Source organism: Agelaius tricolor, unplaced genomic scaffold (assembly GCF_023055355.1).
Source record: "Agelaius tricolor isolate 1412-34295 unplaced genomic scaffold, bAgeTri1.0.p SCAF_13, whole genome shotgun sequence".
Lineage (NCBI taxonomy): Eukaryota > Metazoa > Chordata > Aves > Passeriformes > Icteridae > Agelaius > Agelaius tricolor.
Window position 1 is genome coordinate 16924146 of NW_027269273.1, and position 22860 is coordinate 16947005.

At 38.6% G+C, this 22860-nt stretch overlaps 1 protein-coding gene across 4 annotated transcripts in view; it reads right to left on the reverse strand.

Moving 5' to 3' along the window:
* The window catches only part of SEC24C (SEC24 homolog C, COPII coat complex component), a 37320-nt gene that overhangs the window by 10959 nt on the left and 3501 nt on the right, over nt 1–22860 (reverse strand). Inside the window, exons 2-13 of one of the 4 annotated variants that reach the window (XM_071438901.1) lie at nt 18613–18815; nt 15582–15665; nt 13051–13192; nt 12023–12201; nt 10365–10805; nt 9042–9172; nt 7822–7890; nt 6002–6113; nt 5087–5214; nt 3510–3648; nt 1455–1570; nt 69–193 (exon numbers count right to left, since the gene is read on the reverse strand). In XM_071438901.1, the coding sequence (XP_071295002.1) occupies nt 69–193; nt 1455–1570; nt 3510–3648; nt 5087–5214; nt 6002–6113; nt 7822–7890; nt 9042–9172; nt 10365–10805; nt 12023–12201; nt 13051–13192; nt 15582–15665; nt 18613–18787 (1841 nt within the window). In that variant the 5' untranslated portion in view covers nt 18788–18815. The remainder of the gene's footprint in view (nt 1–68; nt 194–1454; nt 1571–3509; nt 3649–5086; nt 5215–6001; nt 6114–7821; nt 7891–9041; nt 9173–10364; nt 10806–12022; nt 12202–13050; nt 13193–15581; nt 15666–18612; nt 18816–22860) is intronic. The other 3 variants (XM_071438903.1, XM_071438902.1, XM_071438905.1) reach the window with 3 other exon arrangements.

The window sequence follows — 22860 nt, forward strand, 5'->3', positions numbered from 1 at the left end:
TTTTTTAAAGAGAAAAAATAACAGCATCCCCCATTTGCATTGACTACAGTAGTTTACAATATACCTACCTGGGCAGATAATCCAGGAGTGACTTTAATTCTTCACATATTAGCCTCACTAAGCCACTCTTCACAGCATTGTAAGACACATCAATCATAAAAATGAAAGCAGGTGGACTAGGGAACTTGTTATTCTGTGAAAGAGGGAAGAAATCAGACTATTACCATGTAATGCAGCTCATGTAAGAGCTCCCTAACACAGACAAATCAATGCTTGTCAAAACTTAGCTGCTTTCATGTACCTCTGTAAGCATGAGCAGCAGTTGTTTCTTAAGCTCTCTCTCCTATCCTTTTCCAACTAACAGACGTGCTATCATACTATATTTGAAATGGACTGGTATTAAATGCCCTAGACTGACTTTACCATTGATCAGAGAACAGTTACAACTAAATAATCCATTTACATGACTCAGCTAGATTGGAAAAGTAGACAGGGAAGATTTCTGCCAGTTCTCAAAACTTTGGACCCTGACCAGACTCATCATAGGTGATTCCATCAACATAAAGTAAAATATTTTCCTCTCCAAGGATTACAACTTTTTCCTTCTTAAAAATCAGGCTTTCTTTGGAAATGAAAAGCTTCTTTTAGTCAGAAGTTTTCTGAAGTCTATAGGTCATACTGGAACAAGCACTCAGAACAAAAGCAAAACATAAGAACTTTCAAAAAAGCTGTGAAGATCACATCTTGTTTGAAGTTCATATGCTGTTAGAAAATAATTGGACTTTTGCTTAACTCAAAGTAAAGCAGACGCATTAGAAGGCAACCAGTATCAACTTGCAACATTTAGGCATCTGTTTTCTCATCATAATATTTCAGCAGAGATATAAGTTGCTTTAATAAATACCTTGCACATAGTTTCCCTATTCCTTAGAAGTTAATTATTATTTAAGCCTTTAATTTAAAAGCAAACCAGCTATGAAATATATATTTCCACACTTTTCTTGTGCTTCTAACCACTATGGCAGGATTTGACATTGAAGTTCAATAGGTAAGGTCTGCCTTGTGGAACAGGTGGCACATTGCATAGTTACTACTGTACTTGCATTGAACCTTTCCTACAATTCCCTTTTCTGCCAAGGACTACTGCACAAGAATCCCTTCTGTAGAATTCCTAAGGTAAGTGCAGCTACAGCTGCTTATATAGCTCCAGAAAAAAAAATACAGAGACAGCTATTAAATTATATTATGTCATGTGTGATCAGGACCTTACTGATTTTGTAAGTAAGCAAACAAGCATGTCATTTTTCACAATCAAGTGCGCTGGATTAATGCTGTTAATTATCTCTGCCAGCTAGAAATCAGCCCCAGACTATCAATGTCTTTCTTACTTTGAAGAAAATAGTCTTTTTACTTAAAAGCAAAATAAATACAGCAATAAAAACATACTACTGTACCTTGCAATAGTCAACTGTTGCTAGAAACTCGTATGACCCCAGTGATAACTCAGGTCGGTCATAGAAATCTACTCGCTTTCCAGTATGATCCAAATGTTGGAAGTAGTGAGGTGGAACTGGGAAAGGAAAAATCCTTAAACTCAGTGATATGCCCATAATAAACACTGGAACTAGGGTGCCAACATGACAACAACTGTTTCAAACAAAACTCCAGGAAAGTGAACTAGCACTCTGGATTAGCCCACAAGTATTAAAAATACTAATGCAATTTAAGAATATCATAAAAGCAAAACAATACAAACTTATTCCAGTTTGTCTCATGCATCAGACAGCACACAGTATAGTTACTGTTATATTTTTCTTGAATCTCCTTTCCATTTCATATCAGAAACATCACTACAATACAGTTTTAGGATTATTCTGAAGGATCTAATCCAAAGGAAAAATATAACCGTCCCATATAAGTAGTAATAAATTATTTAAAAGTGAGTTTGAGGCAAACTACAGGCTACAGCATTACTGATTCAAGTCAGGCTTACTAAAAGACTGAGCTCCTTATTTTGCTATATAAATTAGTTTTTCCTTCTCTTCCTGTGCTGCACAAGAGTGAAGCCTCCAGGCACTCTCGTGTGCAGAGACTCCCATAATCTTTTTATCAGAATAGACAAAGTCCTTCTTACAGTGGATTAAGGAGGAACAGAAGTGCAACCACAAGCCCAGAACCCAGTACTTTTGTGCTGGTACAAGGCATAAGAAAATAAAATGGGAGTTAAGCTAAATTTTTGCCTACAAAACTCAGCTGTAGAAACAAAGCATTTCCCTTATGCCCCAAGAACTACCATGACAGACACTCCCTCCTGCAGAACTGCTCGGGTGACAAAATTTATTCCAGCCATAGCTGTCTATATAGCTCTATATAGCTGTCTATACAGCCCCAGAGGAGATTAAAATGAGATTACCTGGAATGACATTATTCACCACATTTAAACTATTCTAAACATTCCAAGTTTCAAAAGTTCAAAAGAAAACAAAGTGATATCATTAAGATTATATCTAAGCTTTTATCACTCTTGTCTCCAAGTACACATCCCATACAAGTTAATTTGGTACTTGCAAAGAAGAAATACCTCATGGTATTTGCAGAGAAAACAAGAATTGTTATTAGGTTTTAGGTACAGCTACCTTGTGTTTTCACAGTATTGCTTTCATCAGCAGTGCCTCAGCATCCCTCCCTTTTTTGCCTCTGCTCAATTGTTACAGGTACAGCCCTTCTTACAGCTGCTGAGTGAGCAGGACAGGGAGTGTATGCAGGCAGAAAATCACCAGACAAAATTGGTTTTTAAAGTTGGCCATTTCTAATTCCCATTTTGGTTAGTACCAACAGTTGTACAGCATAACTGAGGTGGTAAGAACAGTCCATTAAACGCCATCAGTGCTACCAAATGGAACATTGAAAACATCATCATAAGGTTTGTTGTACCTTACTTTCCTCTATGCCTTCAAAATAAATCTACAAATGTCATGCTATGAGCAGCTCATTGTGACTTCTGCTTAAAAGGAAGCATGTTTTGTACTAATTTAGAAAAGCAACTAATATTAACTGGCCTGTACTGAACACTCTTATTCAGCTGTAGCAGATTTAACTGCAATCTCATCTCAAAGGAGTGTTAGTGAGACAAAAAAAGGCATTGTGAGAAAAAAAATAATCCTAACACATGCTACTGACTAGACCTATATCTCAGCCTGTTAAAAAACCCTGTACTTTCGAAATACCCTAAGAAAATACAATAGACTTTTAAACCACCAGGCATTATGCTACAAATACCTCATATTAAAAATTTGCTACAATACTACAACACATAAGCACCTTTTTGAACACAATTTCAGAACTGAACACTGAACATGCCTTCCAATAATTTTTTACAAGACTAGACACATACTAAATCGCAGTATTCATCATAAATGATCATAACATGATCAAGACTTATTTGCTTGCATCTTGTTCAAAGACCTTTCCAGTAGAGCCCAGAGAGGCATTTCCAGAAGAAACCTTACCCTCAGTGACACAGCTGCAGAAACAACACTGGAACCTCCTTCCACCTTCAATGAATTGCATAAAAGGGCACATGTAAGCTTTGCACCTATTGCATCGGACAGGACCGGATTCTCCGTGGTCTACCAAATAAGGAAGGGTCTGTGGAAGCAAGAGAAAAAAACATGAAAAGAAAGGTCTCATGCTGATGAGAAAGTTTTAAGCTTTGCATTGTGTGGTCATTGCAATCTCCCTGTACACTGCATAGGATTTAGCATTTGGCAGCTGTGGGATAGAGTGTAGGGGATGTGGGAAGCCTGAACAAGTATTTAAGTGCTTTTCAATTCAAGCTCTAGCACAGCAGTATTTTGAGGGCTAGAGTCATTAATGGGCTATCCCACCTAGCTATGTAAAGCTTTAGCTCTATTTACAGTGTTGTTACTCTGAACAGCTGAGTCCTCATCTGTTGGAAGGGCCCCTCTACAGTGAGTTTGCCCTTGCCACTAAGAACTTCCAAATACTAGAAGCTGACTGGTCTCCAGGGCAATTTTCCAATCGTAGCCTTTTTTTTCTGGACACTACAAATGTTTGTTCAAAGTATAAATACACCAGGAGACCAAACAACTATTATTTGTAAAGTGTCTCTAAAAATGTGTAACTCTACAAGCCTCCAAGTTATCAATAAGACCTTATTCTCCTATTGTGGACTTTTTAAACTTCAGCCACAGATCAGTTTTATCATAAACCAGTTTTTAAAATTCAAACCATAGTTTAGGAACACAAATGAAATGCAACAGGAGAAAAACACCCTTAAAAGACCAGAGGAAATTGCTCTCCTCAGCAGATGCTACACTTAGGTTTAAGAGGGCACAGAACACTGCGGACCTATATATTCAAATTTAACAAGCCTGTTTGTCTTCATGTCACTGCTCCAAGCAGGCTAACATTACACAACAGCCAGAGTATTCAGCCTACTTTAAAAAATGTCAAACTCTGTAAAAAACTCTGAGCTTTCATATTCTCAGCAACCAAACACGAGTGGGTAAAAGGCTCAATGGCCACACATTACAACTAGAAGGAAGTAAGTGCTGAGAGAGAAAGGGCAGAAATACAAGTGCAGCTCAGCAGTGCTCAGTACTTAGTGTTGTGCTGTCATCCCACACAGTGCTGTGCATATACATGCATATAAGACAGCCAAACCAGTGCTGTTCCATACATTCTCATCCAATTTCACAACCTGGCATTCTAGAAAAGACTTAATACCTATGATTAGCAACCATTTAAATACTTTAGACTAAGAAAGAAACTGAGATCAGCTGGAAGTGTACGCCTCTGTGACCACCCTAGTATTTTGGTCACTTAGTCACAGTGCTTGACAGCTACTGCAAAAAAGCTGAAATTATCATGGCAGTCAAAATACTAAATGTTTGGAACACAACATTCTTCTGCTTTACAGAAGCAGAAGCTTCTGCTATCACACGCCTGTTGGCGAATCAATGTTTACCTGGACTTCTTCACCTCAATATGCTTCTAAACAAATCTGTTAAATGCTGACACCTGAGCGTGCCCATGGCACACATAACCCCAGCACTGCTCTCACCTCCTCCGGTGGCAGAGTAGCCAGCGGCTTTATGACGGCAGCCAGAGGAACTTGGGATTGTTTGGCCATGTCAGACGTGCAGGGAATATTGTAAGATGTGCATCTGATGTAGCGGGGGCTTGCATTACCTGGGGAACAAATAAAAAAGCCCCATAAATTTCAGTACAAATTCAGTTCATATTCAAGAACAGAAACAAAGATACCTTAAGTTGTGTCGTTAAGCCACACACACTATGAGCTTAGCTAAATATTGTTTTAATCTATGGAAAGCTTGAATTCCCAATAAAATACCTCCTCATTATTAACTATATATAATAAAAGATCTTAAAACAAATGAACTTGACTCCCTGTCAACCTAAAGCTATAAAAAAGAGACTAAAACATAACGTAGACAGAAACCTCTACTTAAACATTTCTACTGTTTCGTTTTGTAATTTGGGCTGAAGAGTAAAATACTTGATTATAGAATCAGATTCTGAAGTTTTTTCTGGAACTTTAAAGCTCAAAAGAAGTGTCAGCAATTAAAAGATGAAATATCTTTTCTCTACGGAGCCCTCAGACCTATTTACTTCCCTCTCCATTTTAAAAAATACAGTTGCCAGTCCAATTCTAATGATATTGCTAGTAGATTTCAGTTCTTAAACATTTTTTATAAAGCTCTACAGTAGAGGCCTCATTTGCTGCTTTCTGGTATCTCTGCTAATGCTGGTCCTAGGTATCTGCCTTGGAAAACATCTTTTACCTGCAAATTGGTTACTAGCTACCAAACAATCAGGAGAATCTAAACTGAGATCAAATCAACACAGGACTTGAAACTAAGCTTCTGTTGGTAAAACACACGTTTCCTTTAAAGACACAGTTTTGTCACTGACTCTGTGTTTTGTTTGTTTGTTTAGGAAAATAAAAATAGTTTACCTTGATCCTTGACCAAGAAATTTGTAGTAACAAGAGGTGGGACCTGCCCTCTCACTCCAGTGACAAATGGTTCTGATCCACGGTTATTTCTGTCATCTTCAATCACTTGAATCTGTGATGGAAAATACCATGTTATTACGTGGAGGCTTGGTTTCAAAGTAAAATAAGTAAAATAAAAAATCTCTAAGGCAGTAAAAAGGGGACCTGAGGCAAACATTACTATCTCTAAAAATAGAAGAGCAAGTAAATTTTGTCAAGCAGTCACCTCTCAGTTTGATTTCAAATAGTACTTATTGACTAACGATAAATTTCAAGCTGCAAATAGTATTTTTCCCCAAGTATTATTCTTAGTAGCAGCATATTTTGTGTTTTAAAGTCTGACCTGAACTCAAAAAAGCCAAACTCAGACCAAGAAAGGAATTTTTTTTAGGTATTCCCCTGTACAGTTCTAGTCAAGTAAGAATTAGAAGCTTCTGTAATCCTCAAGCTGAAGTCCTACAGGTAGCCTGGCCTTTTCTTTCCATTACGGTCCCACTGTTTCCATAGTATGCCTTTATTTCTAACCACTGTAACTCTGGCCTAAAGACAGATGGCTTGCAAGGTGGAAGTCTTCATTACTTTGTGGTGCTCAAGGGTTTGTGATTTGAGTTCTACAAATGTGGAAAGTGAAATTTCAATAGACTTGTCAATGAATCAAACTTCAAAGTAAAAATCTTAAATTTCTTGGTATTTCAAATTCTTCACAAGTGCAAATTTGCTTAAGATAACAGAAATGTATTAAATAGTTTGCCTTAACTAAAACATTCACTGACCTTTGTAGCTGTACACAGCTCAAACTACATTTCCTCAGTGGCGACTGAATGAAAGAATTAAAGCTAGCAATCATTCTTCTGCTCTTATTTTGCCATCAAATACACCTGCCGTTGCCTAGAGCAAATTCTGAGATTCAGAAGTTTGTATGGCAGAACTTCCATCCTCTCACTACTGATTGCAAGCAGAGAGCCTCCCATAGCCTCAGTGACTACTCTAGAATAAATGTAGTCCCATTACAAAAGTCTACAGGCTGACTGGCAGTGATCTCACCACTGGTACCTGTTAAATTATGAACTTTGACTACATGAGGAAGCAGTGACACAGGGTAACAAAAACCAAAGGTTTTTTTTGTCTTCCAATCCAAAAGGTAGCTGCTTTTTTCTTTCTTTAGATAAGATTGTCCAACATAAACATTAAATTTTAAAATTCAAAATTTAATGGTTATGCATGAGCACAGATAATGAGAGAATGTTTATAGCTCCCCATGCCTCATACTAGAAGATTTGTATCAGGAATTAACATTAAAAAAACTCCAGTTCATCTGCAATTTTAGAACTTCAGAGCACTGGCCCAGTACTGGTATATCAGCAAGAACAGTAATCAAATTCTGATCACAACACAGTAGAAAACATGGCTACAACAGCTCATGCTGTGTGCATACTGACACGAGACACACGTTGTATGGGCAACTACACAACTGGCTCACATTGAAAATGCCAGCTGGAATCTGGTGAAGGCAATAGCCTAAAGCTCAGACAAAGTGAAGGGGAGACATTCTTCATGATCTGTTTCTGAAACACTGCTTTCTATTGCCTCACCATTCATCACAGTAGATTTTAACAGCCTCATGTGGTGTAATGTTACTCATTTTGATAAGGCAAGCAGAAGACAGCAAGGAAAGGGTAAAAGATTAATGATGGAGGGTTAGCAAGGTGAAGTTCAGGTTTCAGGCATGCACAGATGGTCACCAACACACAGTCTACAATTGACATATATACAGCACTTACTGGACTAGGAATTGCATCTGGGTCTATTCTGTGCCTGGGTTTCTGCTGGGGTGGCAGCTCATTAAGTTGCTTTTTTTTTAATAAGAAATAAAGAGTGTAAAAAAAAAAAGAGAGAATAATAAACCAAAAAGTAACAGTGTTACTTCTCTCTACCCAAACCTGTAGCACTGGAATTAGATAGATTTAGATACTGGTTCATGCAACAGGACATCAGCTTCTGCAGCATACACTGATCCCAAAACCAGTCTTGCCAGGATATTGGGCTTGGCTCTGAACACCTTGCTAATGAAGGCAGTGGCTCACCTGCTAATTTTGGTTAGAAACTGAGGATTTATGCTTTAAGAACATGCTAACATGAAGGCAACTGACACAAGCCATTTGAGATTTCATTTAGTGGAAGAGAGGCAGACAAGCAATTAAAGACTTATATTCTATGAAAAAAATCCAGTAGTAAGCTTTACATAAACCTGGAATCTAAATAGGTAAATCTTTTTTAAATAGAAGTACCTTCTGAATAACATCAGTTCTGATCTAACTCAAGACTACATTATTTCATAGTTTTGAAACAGCATCAAGAGCAGTGGAAGGAACAGCACTGTAGACTAGTGGCAACAATACCACCAGGCGTAATACTACTCAATGTTGGTAACCATTACATATAACTGCTTATCCTGTCTCAGAACCTCCACTCTGAAAGACAGTCCCAGTTTGAAAAGCTGTCCATATTTGACTGATGTAGCATCATGACTTCATGACCCAAAAAAACACAAACCAGCTTTTTGACAGATTATAGGAAAAGCACTACAATCACCTCCTACAAACCATACTTTAAACATAAATCACACAGTTCACAGACTGTCACCTCAAAACCCGAAATTAGTTCACCTTGGAAAGTCATTATGTAAGAATCCAGAAATGGAGAAACATGTTTAATCAAAGCCCTCAAGGATCCTCAAAAGATAACACAGTACAAAAAAGACCTGAGGAATTAGAGCAGTGATTTCCATATGCAGTGCCATTCTTTAGTCACCAAGAAAAATACTGCCTCTGGGCTTATTCATCACAGAAGACTGAAGGTGGGAAGGAGAGAGAAACACAAGCAGGAAAACAGACTGATGTTCCTTGGAATGAGAAACCTGTTTTCAGCTTTGCTCTTTGTCAGTTGTCCTATGCAAAGACACTACAGAAGAGTTGACACTGGTAAGAACAAGTAAGCTTACAGGACTAGGAATGGAATCTGGATCCAAGCGTTTTGGTGGAGGTGGTGGTCCAGGGGGACTTCCATAATTTGGTGCTCCTGGATAGGCTCCTCCATAGTTTGGCTGGGGACCCCTCATCTGTCCAAAGGAACCTTAGCAAGAAAAGAACGAAAAAAATTAAAGTCAGGTGCTTTTCAGTTAATTATGATTAAACATATTTATCACAGTGTTTCAGCTTAGACTGGTACATCTCTATCAACAATCCATAAAACTAGATTTAAGGAAACAGAGGCTTTTAGTCTGAACTCTATCAGCTCCACCTCAGCCCAAACCAGCACACTACTGTAAGTAGTTTTAGAGTTTGTAATTGTTGATTATAATGCACATTAAGATCATGCACTATGAATATTTACCTGAAGAACTGTCTAATGGAAAGTACACACAGAACAGACAAATAAGTGAGTGGATGACCCCTAATTCTTCAAATGAAAGATATGCAAGGCGCTCCCTTGGGCGGTTTTGGCTTGTTTGAAACTACAGTAATAGGCTACGGTGTGATTTTCTCTTTTGTTTTGTAACTACCTGAAGCCATTTCATATTATTTTACACCATTCCAATCACTTACAAAGTAAGAGCATGATTTAATCCATTAGTATTTTTACAGTTCATAGGAATTTTAACAGATTTTTTAAGTAATTTACCTGTCCAGCTGTGCAAATCTGCATGGGGGATGGAATTCTCCATGCTAACATTTGCACATGATTATTTTATCCCAGCTATCTCTAAGTGTTATTGATTAAAAACCAGCCAAAACTGGTTTTAATTCAGAAAGCTTAAGTGGTCTTACTTTTAAGATGTGCAAGCTTCTACAAGGGAGAAAAATATGATTATGCAAATTTAAGGAGAAAACATAGCAACTCCTTTTTCAACGTTTAACAACTCCTTTCACACACATTGCATATGCACAGTGGCCACAAATTTTAAAAATATAAAATAAGGCTTTTCAGTATTTCCAATGTCTATTTTTGAACAGGTGAAGTTGCAGACAACAAATTGGAGTCCATAATAAAATTCTGATCACAAATTCTGGTAGTATTATGGCACTAATTGCTAAACACCTTTTTGGCCAAGTAAGCTAGAATTTTTTTAGTTACATTAATCTGATTAAAACCTGTATTATAAAATACCTTAGAATGACACACAATTATTATCTCAGACATGAGCACAGGGAAACAAGAAGGAAGTTTTAATGTGCAGCCAGGAGCCCATAGGTGACAACGTGAAATCTAGTTCTCAGCATGCAGAGAATACTTAACTTAAAATTCCTACACTAGGAATACTCACCATTCTGCTGCATTTGGTATCCTGGTTGAGGAGGATGAGTGGGAGGAGGTGGTCCATGAAGACCACTCATGGGAGGCCCAGGGTGCAGCCCCGCCATAGCTGATGGAGGTGGTGGTGAGGAAACATGATTAGGCTGGGAGGATGGTGGTCCAGCAACTGTCTGCCCAGGCAGTGGTGGGCCTGGCATGGCAGGTGGCCTTGGAGCACCTGTGGTAGGAGGGTAAGAGGAAGGTCCAACCCCTGTAGAAGGAGGAGGTGGGGTAAAACCAGGAACTTGAGCAGGCAGGCGCTGAGTTGGTATTGTCTGACCAGGAAACGGAGGCTGTGCCACAGGAAGAGCCTGGGACACACTGGGAAGAGGGGGTCCTTGGCTCGCACTGTAAGGTGTGTAGAGACCAGATCCCGTTGCACTGACGCTTCCTGAGACTGGAGGAACCGATGCTGGGGGACCCGGTAAGAAAAAAAAGATATAACATCATTTTCTTCTACCCTCAAGACAATTAAGATGCAAGAAAAACCCATTCGCTCCAGATCACCTGAGTAAATCTAGCACTTTCTCATCTTCAGATGAACTTAGCAGTACTGGCAGAGATAAATCCTAAATGACCATTCTCCTAGATTGATCAGAGAGCTGAAATTCCTTCAGTGGATCTGAAACTCAATAGTTCTTTCATTGCTTTCTCTCTCAAAGTCTGAGCTACTTATTTTACATAATCAGAATATACTTCAGGATTCAGGGCCAGAAAAAAAAGGACAAAGCCAGGAATATGCAAAACATGAACCACCACAAGTCTATCCATAGATTTTCTGAACTAAGTTTCTGTCTTAAACCCCACACTCAGTGGGAGCCTGTAGATCAAGAATGGTTTTGAGCTTTGTGGTTTTAATAGCATGAAACTAGCACCATTTGTATGTAGCACTGTACTATTTCTGAGAATAATTTTTGACAAAAGTGCTACCAAAAGGCCAAGGAAATCTGTATCCCCTACCTACTCCTAATTTTCCTATAAAATCTGTCTTACAAGATGCTTGTTAAAAAGTACTTTAGCAAAACAATTTTTAAATAGTCAAACCAGTTTACACATAATAAAACCAAAACTCTAGTCATCAATTTAAAAAGTTACCTAATCTACAGCAATGAGACTGTAGAACTAATACCATAGAACAAAAAGTATCTAAATTCAGTTTCTACTGTTTAAGTGAGTGTCTTCTTGACCTCTAGCAGAGCCCTATACCAAATCATTCAGAGTATTTTCAGCCCTTTGTGATTTACATTTACAGGGCCCTTTTTCCCTTTTTTTTTTTGACTGGGCTGTCATACAACAGTGGTAAGACATGTAGACTTTCCAACAGATGACTTAGGGGTAGACTCTCCAGTGTTTCACAAGATTCACCTAGTCGACAACCAATGCTATTACTGTCCTTTGTTATCCACATCCAGCAGTGCCAGCACTGTTCCCTGCAATAGTCTCAGTCCTGTTTTCCCCAATTATGATCTTATTAGTTAAGAAAACTACTGCTTACTATGGCAGACATCAACAGCCAGAGAATTCCCACAACCATATATATGGTAATGAATCACTGACGAGAAAAATCTTTTATGAAATACTAGCAAAAATGAAAATCAATAGCACACTTCAGTAGTCAGGAAACCTTACCATAGCCCAGTCCAGCTGGAGGAGGAGCAGAGGCTGCAGTAGAGCCAATTGTCATCCCTGCCATGTGATTCCTGAGCTGCTGCACGCTGCCTGGGGGGGGCCCATATTGCTGGAACGTAGATATCTGGCTGACAGGCGTGGGTGCTGAGCCTGGCAGAAACGGCTGAGAAGCAGGTGGCCTGAGAGGAAAGATGACAAACTGAGTGAGTCCTCATTATAGAAGAAGTTACAATTCCCTGTGCCTTTTTAAATTCTTCTAGCACATAAACACTATCTGGGTCTCAGATATTTACATGAAACACTGTAGCTCAGTTTTGGAAAAAAATTACATATTCTGCCTGTATCTGAATCCCTTTCTCCAAACAAATAAATCTATTAGCTCTTAAAATAAAAATTCTGTATTTTTATTAATTCCATTTCAGTTTACACAACAAATCAGAAACACTGCATAGAGTCTATAGGGTGAGCAACAGTAAGGCCTGCACAGCTATGTAAAAATGTTGTGCCACTCAAAACATTTGAACTCTCCAGGACTATTGCCACTTTCACCACAGAGGTAATGGCAGTATCTTTCTGGAAAAGATGTTGAAGAGCCTTAGATGAGAGTAACTCAGGGATCCATAAGGACAGAAGAGGGCCCAGAATCAATACTAAGAAATTATTCAGTAAAGACTGACACAAGCTCCAGAGATCATTTCACACTGCCGAGGAACAAATACTACAGTTGGGTGGATGCAACTGATTTTTTTTAGAGGAAAACCAAAACCACAAAGAATGTCTTAGGAGGAGAAGAGGTTTTCATCATTGACATCTGCTCACATCCTTTCACAAGTTTTTCATCTCCAGATATACTCACTGTCTGATGAATACCCCTGTGGCAAAACATTGCTCCGAAACAATAACAAGGAACAAAGTCAATGTCCTACAAAACCCTGAAGTGCTTAGTTTGATTTAGATCTAAAAAGTCTAGACCTAGCATGAGTATGCCAAGGTGGGAATTTGTTACAATTCACTCTTCTCATATGCACCTCTGCATTGGGGCTGCTGAGGCTGGAATTCCATTCTGCACATCTCCATGTTCAAACTGACTGTATGCCACATGGCCAGAAGGATGAGATGCTCCAGAGGCTGGAGGAGGAGCTCCAGATGTTGGTGGGGCTCTTAATGAACCTACAAACATAAGGAAAAAATATTAAAATATCGCAAATTATAGAAACAAGGGCTTGAACCAACTGCCATGAAAAATTCAAGTGCAGAATTGCTATAACAATAGTCCATGAGTAACAAATAATTTATGCACAAATATTTTTAGCCAGTGTCACTAGTTACCATCTCCACACAGATCAAGCAGAAAATATGTGCTGTGGATGGTTTTCAAAAGCCAACTTCATCTTTTATGAAGAAAAAAAATTATCTCATCAGTAAGGTACTGAATCCTTTCCCCTCCAAGTCCAACTATTTTTATCTAAACCAAGAGTATTCAGTGGAATCTAATGTCCATTACAAGTCAGTTTTCCCTGCCTCAAAGGTAAGCAGGCTATGCAAGCAGATTCCATTTTCAAAATCTACAAGGCCTACTGCATTTATATATAGCATAATGGGGGCCACCACAGACCATTCTTTCCAGCCTCTCAAGCTTGGAGGCTAACACAAATACTTTCCCATCTTTCTTTCAGACTGAGCTGGTTCAGTCACAGCCCAAATATATTTGCCTCAGAAACCAGTCTTTCCACAGACCACAAAATGTTGGATACAATACCAGCAGACCAACTGCAGTTTTTACTTCCAAAAAAGAGCATATAAACGTCCCTTTTAATAAAACTATATTAACAATGCTGGTAATTAGAACAATTGACCATGACTGTTAACCACCAGGGAACCTATTTCACATATAGGGCATCATTAAGTGCAGATGACTAAAAGTGCCCTGTGAGACCAGGCCCACACAGACACATTCTTGTGTCACTCTGACAGTGACTGGCATGGCAAGTTTCAAAGGGATTCTGAAACCTTCTTGTGAGGAATCATTACAAAATAGGAAATAAGGGGAGCCATTTCTCAATTTTACAGTACCATATATACCCTAAAGCATGAGGTTTTAACTCATATATTTTATCTTATCTACTACATCCAATTCTTAGCAATGCTGGGAATGAAAATTCAAGGAAGGAGTTAACTAGACCTTGTATGAATAACTGATAATTTTTCTTGGGTTTCTTTATTTATTACTAAACATCCTCCTGTTCTTCATTTTGAGACAGGATTTAATTACTCCTAGAGACATTTATTATTTTTATATACTTTTATCTCATTAATCTCATATTTTCTAAACTACTGTTACAGCACCTTCATCTCACTGTTCCTCTGGCTAAGCAGTTCCTGATCTCCAACTATGTTATTTCTTTTGAATGTATGTTATTTCTTTTGAATTTCTTTTGTGATACCTCTCATCTATTTTCCAAGGCATTCCTTTGATAGTACATGTGAATAGTTTGGCCTTCTTGTCTTTTGTCTTTGAAGGCATATTTAATCCAATTTCTGGAGGGACCCTACACACTTTTCTAATATACATTAAGTTAAATTCCCCCACCCCCAAATTTAACAGGCATACCATTTGACAAATATGTGCTTCAGAAAAAGCTTTGTAAGTATTTTTTTCTAGTTCTCATCATAAATATACTTCTATCACACTTACTACAGACTGCTCAAACAGTCACTGAAAAAGAAATCACCAGAATAGGTATAGGTATCTAGTAGTTTATTAGCCTAAGATTCATTATTCTTGACAAATCCTCAACATCTTTGTGATGTTCTTACTTGTTACAGCAAAATGGGAAATGCCTGTGATTTTCCTCAAAGCCTGAGCCTATATGGTTGTCTTTTGACACCCTTCTAAACAAATCAACACCTCTAGAAATAGCTCTTCCAAAATACCACTAGTTTGATAAAAGGAAAAGTACAATATGGTCTCTTGTAGCATTTCTTACATTTTGATTGCTAGTTGCAAAAAGATACTTCATTCTTCAAGTCACAACTTTAGGAAAAATAATTGTTCCTAACATATACCTTGGATTCAAAGTATAGCCAAGGACGTTAAAGACTTGTTTTTTCCCCCTAAATGAAAGCACAAGTTACACAAATCTCATGACTTCCAGCAACAATCTCCTGGTAGTTTGCAGAGATTTTTCACTTCTTTGCAATGCTATCATTTCAAACCTCACCTTCCCTCTCAAGGGAGAGACTGAATTCTTTAAAACTAAGGATTGCACCTGACAAAACCTGAATGGGTCAATTCAGGTTTTAAAATCAGACTTCAGAAAACATTAGTCACAAGTTTTATCTATGAATCTGCATGCATAAGGGATTTCTACTAGGGTTATTTCTTCATTCCTATTTATGCTTCTGGAATGCTGCCTACAAATAGATTGGGAAACGTCCCATCCACCTCTGCCTAAACAATCAGGTAGCCAACCTTTGAGATAAGTATCCATATTAAATGGGAACTTGGCACAGAAGAAGCAACACAGACAAACACTCCCACAGAAAGGACACCATTTACCTATGAAATTAGGTGCAAGAGAAGTGTCAGAGTTGAGAGATACAGGAGAGCCCTTCGAAGGAAACCCCAAGGAAGGAAAGTAACCTGGAAAGACAGAATACACCAGTAAATGAAGCCTGAGAGAAAGCACTGAGAGACAGCCTTTCCAATGCTAAGAACAGTCTGCAGTCCAGAAAATATCTCATACACAAAATTAACGTCATCTACCACCTTGTTCTTTAAGCTATACTCCCTCTCTTCTACCATGCACAACATATTACAAATGCACTCTTGACATATTACAAGTGATAACATTTTCATAAAGCAAGCCTATATAAAACAATCTACAGCCTAATGGTTACTGGTATTCAGATAATTGTGTTTGCACTTTCAACTGCATGACCTCATCTGAAGGAAACCAATAGACTGACTAAAGGACTGGGGCAAAATTGTCCTGCTTCTTTCAATATTCTCATAGCAAGAAGCAGCTATTTTCAGCTAGCACCACAGCACTCCACTTCTGATCCTCAAAAAGACTATCATCAACTATCATCACTGCCATAGCATTCCCATGATTCCACTTAGTTAGTCAGGGTTTGTCACGTAAATCAGTAGCAAAACACTCCCTGACTAAGGATGGTACCGACTCCTAACATTTCTCCACTCAGTTCCCCAGGCAATTTTACTGTTATTTTAAAAATAAATCCCTAAGACAACTTTGAAATTATAGAATAACACTGGCAGTTTTCCCTTTACCCCTCAGTGTTTCCTAAATTTCTGCCTCTGAAATTAATTCTCTCTCCTTTCTATTGTACAGCAATAATAGGTCTTGCCACAAAGACTTGCAGTAAACATAATGTGTTGGAGGTGGTGGTGGAAAGGATAACTGTCACTATTTTTACTTTAACCTGTCTGCTGTCTCTGATAATGACAGACATTCGTTTGACTCCTTCTTCCACAGGGATTTCATACTCAGCAGCCACTGACAGGTCAACCTCTGGCTGTTGTGTAAGGCTCTGAATTTTACATTTCTTTCTTCTAAAGATAGGAATCCTAAACAGCAGGTCTAAAATGCACAGCCTGACAACTCAGATTTCCTTAATATAGCCTACTAAGTCCAGGAATGATGGTCGCAGAAAAAAAGATGGAAAAAAATCCCCACAAACTATGGATGGCCTTTGTCTGATAACAACAATAAAGTACATGAGATACTACTGGAGTAGTGCTATACAGTTTTGTTGTTCAAATGAGACCATCTTGTTGCCCTCAGTGTCACACCACCTTTTAATCAATACTGGCACAAAATCTGCATTTTTAATTAGCATAGGTTTATATGAATGTTATCAAGGTATCTAGGTATGTCCTTACTGAGCTGTCCCAAAATGAAAAAAGGCAAACCATAAATAATCTAGAAGAAAAAAGTTAATTCCCTTAAAAATCAATGCTTTTCAGGCTTGTGAAGTCTGAAAATTCTTGAAGTGTATCTAATAGAAGATGCTCATCAGTTTCTTTTCACAAACACTCCAATCATTCTTCACACTGGTTACAACTAAAGCCTCTTTTTATAAATAGCTGCACTGATGCAACTTTTCCAAATCTGTGGCAATTTTTGTTCTTCTTGAATCCCCTTCTCTCCTTCACTAAAGCAGGTCCAATCACTGGACAGAAAACAGGATTTAGTTGCTGGCTACAGCGAGCAGTCAGACAGAGCTCTCAGTGGCTGAGCCCTGCCTCTGCTCTCCCAGGAAGCAGCGTTTCCTTCCTCCACTCAGAGATGATTTTCATTACTTTCAGAGGAATTCAAACCCCTTGTGAAATTAGTTCAAAACTCTTTGATTAAAAGTGCTGTTAGAAGAGATTTATTGAGAGCATGGGAGGAAGAGGATTAAGGAAAGAAAAGGAAGATGGAGCATCTGAATAAGCTATTCTCTATCACACCACACTTAACTCTTTTACTATGCTACTCTACTAACTGTAGACAAAAATCCAACAGTGCAATTATTCAGCACCCAAATTTCAGTCCCCCACTTCTGTTAGTTTCAAGACAACTAGAGGCACTTCAATTGCTCTATCCTTCTCACTGAGTCTGAGTCAAAATTTGAGAAGTTGCAAAAGATTAAAAATGCACTTGCAGGGGGGAATAGAGACAATTAACACGACCAGCACAGTCCTAATTACCTTAGAACACCCATCTGAAACGTAAACAAGTATTTTCAAGTTCATGTTGTGCTTATTTTAGCAAAACTGAATTCATTCCTGTGATCTGAAAAGGCAGACATACTTGCATTCAAAGCAATAGTATTTTCTCCTCTACATTTCAAATGTTAAAGACACTATTGATTTGCCAAAGCAATCAACATAATTGAAAACCAAGACTCACAAAGTTCTTTATTAGAGTCGGACTTTCTTTTGAAAACAGGAAAACAAAAGTTGAATTACTTTTATTTTTTTTAACAGACAAAAATAACAAGGGATAGGATCCTGCAGAATCAGTGAAATTCTAGAATACATTAGCTTACCCCATGCCCACAAACTTTATATTGAATTTAAAGGCATTTGAGAAAATAGCTTGAAATACACTTTTACGTAGAGTTGTATGTCAATCTGTCAGGATAGAGTGCAGATACTTCTATATAATAATGTAAGGCAGTCTCAATTATAAATCTGTTCCAGTCCCTAACTGCTGCCTCTCAACATAACCTCACCATAGAAGACTCTTCGAGTCAGGTGTTTCAGTAACACAGGGACATGGACATAGAGAAAAAAAGCAGGCTGTTTCTCAACATGTTAATTTTATGACCTACCAAAAAGAGTAAACCCTACTAAACTGGACAAGAAACAGCACAATAACCTCAGAATATGGGATGACATGATTTTTAGCATCGTGCAAATTACACAGAGGAAAAAAGATAATCACTACCACAAAAAAAACCCTGAAGACTTACAATAGGATATTGTATACAGCAATAGGACATTGTGTAAGCATACAGCAAAAATTGCAAGCACCCATAATTGACAGGTTATCAATCAGTAAGTGTTGCCCGAGCAGTACCTTGTGGAGGGACTGGCTGTTGGTATCCTGGCACCGGCCCATTATAAGCTCCGTACTGCGACTGAGGAGCCCCTGGCAATGACTGTCCTCCGTAGGCAGGCTGCTGGAATCCCTGATATCCAGGCTGAGGTTGCCCGTAAGGAGGCCCCGTGTGAGTTTGCTGGTTTACACTCATTGTATTCACATCCCCAACCTAACCTCACCTGCAAAAAGGGGGGGAAAAACGACTTTAAGCAGATATAAAACCAAACTGGTCAGCTTCCCTAGTGTTTTCAAATAAGTGAGAGATCTTAAGATACTTGGGAAGCTAAAACATTAATGATAACTTACTCTTGCACAGCAAGTCAGATAAATGCTTTACAAGAGCTATTTAAAACAGTAGTTTCAGAAGCTATGTTTTCTAGTCAGCATTTCATACTAGTTAGACCTGTGATTATCACCTTAGATAGAAATACCATCATTTGCCATTCCATAGCAGATTATTATCAAGCTTCCAAAAAACCTTTCAAACTATTTCCACCTCACAGAATCAGACCAACAGAGAACACATTTCATGATATAGATGAGTGATCCCTTAACATAACACTTCAATAACACCAAACAAGTTCAGCTGTCACCACTGTGTTAGTTTACTCGATCATGTTTCCTCATTACAAACAGCAAGCTTCACCATCCACAAAGGCAGCTGCTTGAAGTGTTTGATGGACTCTAGAACAGGACCAGCATAGGGGGCTGTAGCCTTTTTTTTAGCAGTAGATGATTTAAAGTCCTTGCTATATACATACGTTTCAGAAAACAAAGATATTCCAAAAGCAAAATTTTCACCTAGGAAAGGTGTTAAAAATGGAAAATAATTACAGGCAAAGATGGCACTAAAGGAGTTTTACCTAAGTACAACACCTGAAAAAGAGTGTCAGAGGCAGGAGAGACATTTCTTAGCAAACCTTTGCAAGAAATTTTGCTTAACAGATTCCCAACTCCCCTAACTAACTGTATAAAGAGACTGACTAGCTTTATAACAAGAAAAGCAAAACTGTTATTGTAAGACCCCAAACCAAAGAGGCAATTTTTACAACAGGAAGCAGGCAGATAACCCACAGTGCCTTTCACTTGTGGAGAAGCAAGAAGATTACTTCAGGGGCAGGAGATTCCCTCATGGTGTGTTTCTCGTAAGAATATTTTGCATCACCTGTACTTCTTTGGACACTCCATGTCACTCTTAGCCTCTTCAGCTGAGACTACCTACACTAACACTAAAGAAATATGTTTAGGGCAATTAAATTATTCACTAAAAACCATCAGTTTATATAAAAATGCAAAGCAAAAGTAAAATAAATAACTAATGCTGCTCTTACATTTTTCTCCAAACTCTATGATGAACTTGTGCATTAAAGATAGAAAGTAAATTTCAAGACAGAGGAGACAGGGGCGCAACAGCCACCAGAAGCAAAGCCTGACCAGGAATCTGTAGCTTAACTCAATCAGGTATCAAAGCCCCAAACTGGTTTGCCTACACTCTGATCAGCACATGCCAAACAATGCTAAGACTGGTTCTTCACATTACCAAAAATATGATGCTAAAGAATTATTTCAGCAACTGACACCACAGTTGTACAGCAAAGCCACTGGAAGAACTACAGCTCTGTAAGAATCATCCACATAAAGAAATTCTTTCATACATACCGTAAAGGAAAAATACATATATCATAATAAAGAGATTTAATTACTTACAAAAGAAAGCTAGCACATAACATAAAAACTACATTTAACCTCCTACAGCTAGTAAACATGACAAATGTCAATGCTAAGATTACTAACACTCTGAAATTAGATTTTAAACTTTTATGAAAGGAAATAAAATTTACACTGTTATTCTCCAAACTGTATAAAGGCAAAGATAGGGCTTTTGTTTAGAAAAAGATCTCCTCTTAAATATTTACAGGTAATTTGCTCTTGAAAGTTAACACGCAATTTGCAACAGCTTAAAAGAGCATGACAATTCTTCATCAGCCTGCAGTGGTTTTAAACATGATTACTCTCTTACTGTCACGTTTATAATGTGTAATCTCTAAAAACTCTGGCTTCCCACACTACCTTTGACTTAGTTCTGCAAAACAGTCTAACCTGAGCAGCCATGTGGGCAGGAAGCCTGGACTTTGGGACCTGCTCCCTTCCCTGAAAGGTTAACCTCTTACTGCCTAGGCAGGCAATCAGTGTGACCACACTGCAATGACAGCCCTACCCTCAGCCACCTCCTGTTCTGTACAAACAGTACAGCAAGAGAGTCCCTCCTGCAAAGGGGGGAGTACCAGCAAGGAAGAACCCAAGGAGAGGACTCCTCTACCTGGCACATCTTGGAACATCTGGGCAGGGCTTTCTGACAAGGAAGGAGGGCTGTGTTCTCTTCTTCCTGTCCCTGCTTATTGGATTGGATGAGAAACCTGGCTTCGAGTCACTGCTCCTGCAAACAGGTCTCTCCTCCAGGAAGAGCTGCAGAGTAGCAGTATTCCAGAGGATAGCTCCTGAGCTATAACCACTAAGACACTTTTCACAAGTTAGACCTACAGAAATCCCTGAACAGGTCTAATGCTTGAACTGGGAATTACTACAGGGCAGAAGATGAATCTTTCACGCTTTTTTCCCTGATTTTCTAAAGCACAATAGGATAAGAACTCAAGCACGTCCCTTGTAAACCACTTGTGACTTACTGCTGTGAGTGCATACTCAGTAATCTCACCTGATGATCTTTTACTATTCCCTTTTCAGCCTTCCCTTCCTCATGTGAATGTCAGTGCCTCCTGCCTGAGCAGGTGATATCTGTAGCTTGTTGCTCTCTCCTCAATACCAAAACTGAGAGGTAAGCTGATTTAATGCACATCTTACAGAAAATAAGAGTTTTGAGATAATCTCCTACACTTTTGTGGAAAAAGTAGCTACACAAACAAGATGGTCCTAATTCAGTGTCCCAGTTGAAAGACAGATACACCTCAGACCTTTAGCCAGCCCATGTGCCAGCCAGCACAGGCTCACCTCCACCACAGCACAAGCTATTACTTTCTCTACACTGGCAGAGGGTCAAGGAGGGAGACTTAGGAACAAGTCCAGTGCTGAAGCTGTGGACAAGGCTGCTTCATTGTTTTGTTGCCCAACTTGCTCTGAACATAAGGCTTGTGGCACACTTGCTCATCACTGATGTGAAATACCATAAGGCAGGACCAAGAGTATTTGCCTCTAAGAAGGTGGAAGACAGTTGTCACTGGGGTAGTCTGTTTTCCCTCTTCCCCAGTACAAGTTATTTGTACCAAACATTCATTTTGTTTCCACTCAAAAAACATCTCTGTGTAAATTAGAACCTGGTCACTTGAAGAGATATGGAGAAAGGGAGAATTTCATGCTCTGTCTTATGACATGAAGGGTGGCTGGGGTAGGGAGAATGACAGAAATAATACATTTCCCAGATAGAGAGAAATGGAGATAACAGGCCACTTCACTGGATAAAAATGTTGAGGATATTCCTTTGCACATAGCAACACATTACCAAAACTAAGCCAAACATAATACGGACACATGGTGTTGGACACCATATTACTACTCAGCAGTTACAATACAAAGCTCAAATAAGCAGGACTGATGCTAGAGAAAAAAAGCCTATGACAAGTGGTCATTACCATAAACAACAATTTTCCTGCAAAGCAGGAAGCAGTCACTCTATACCATTTTCTATTCCTCTGTATAAAGGCAGCTGACCATGAAGTTTTGCTCAGCACAGTTACAAAGCCACAATTACACGAGAAGACTGCTGTACAAGACAGACAAGCAGTGAGGATCAGTAATGAACTGATGGGAGGAAAATACACAGGAATAATGTAGGAGGTGCTGAATATCTAAATTTTTACAATAGCTTCAAGATTACTTAGTATCCAAACAAATCAGGCCACAGTGAAGTTTCTATGACGTGCTTTAAAAAAAACCTAGTGATTCATATGAGCTTGTTTCAATGAGCAAATCTCCCAAATCACTGAAAACTTCATATTCATCTTTTTTTATAGTCTGCATTCATTGTTAACTCCCTTTTGAAACTGAAAAGCTTGATCTCATCAGTTCTTGCTCACTTTCTAAAGGAAAGGCATACAGCAAAATTACTTTCCTTCAGAAAGTACTTTTTTTTTTTACTGGTCCCAGAGAAAGAAAAAGCCTGTTTGTTTCAACTTCTGAGGAGACTGATACCTTAAAAAAAAAAAACAAACC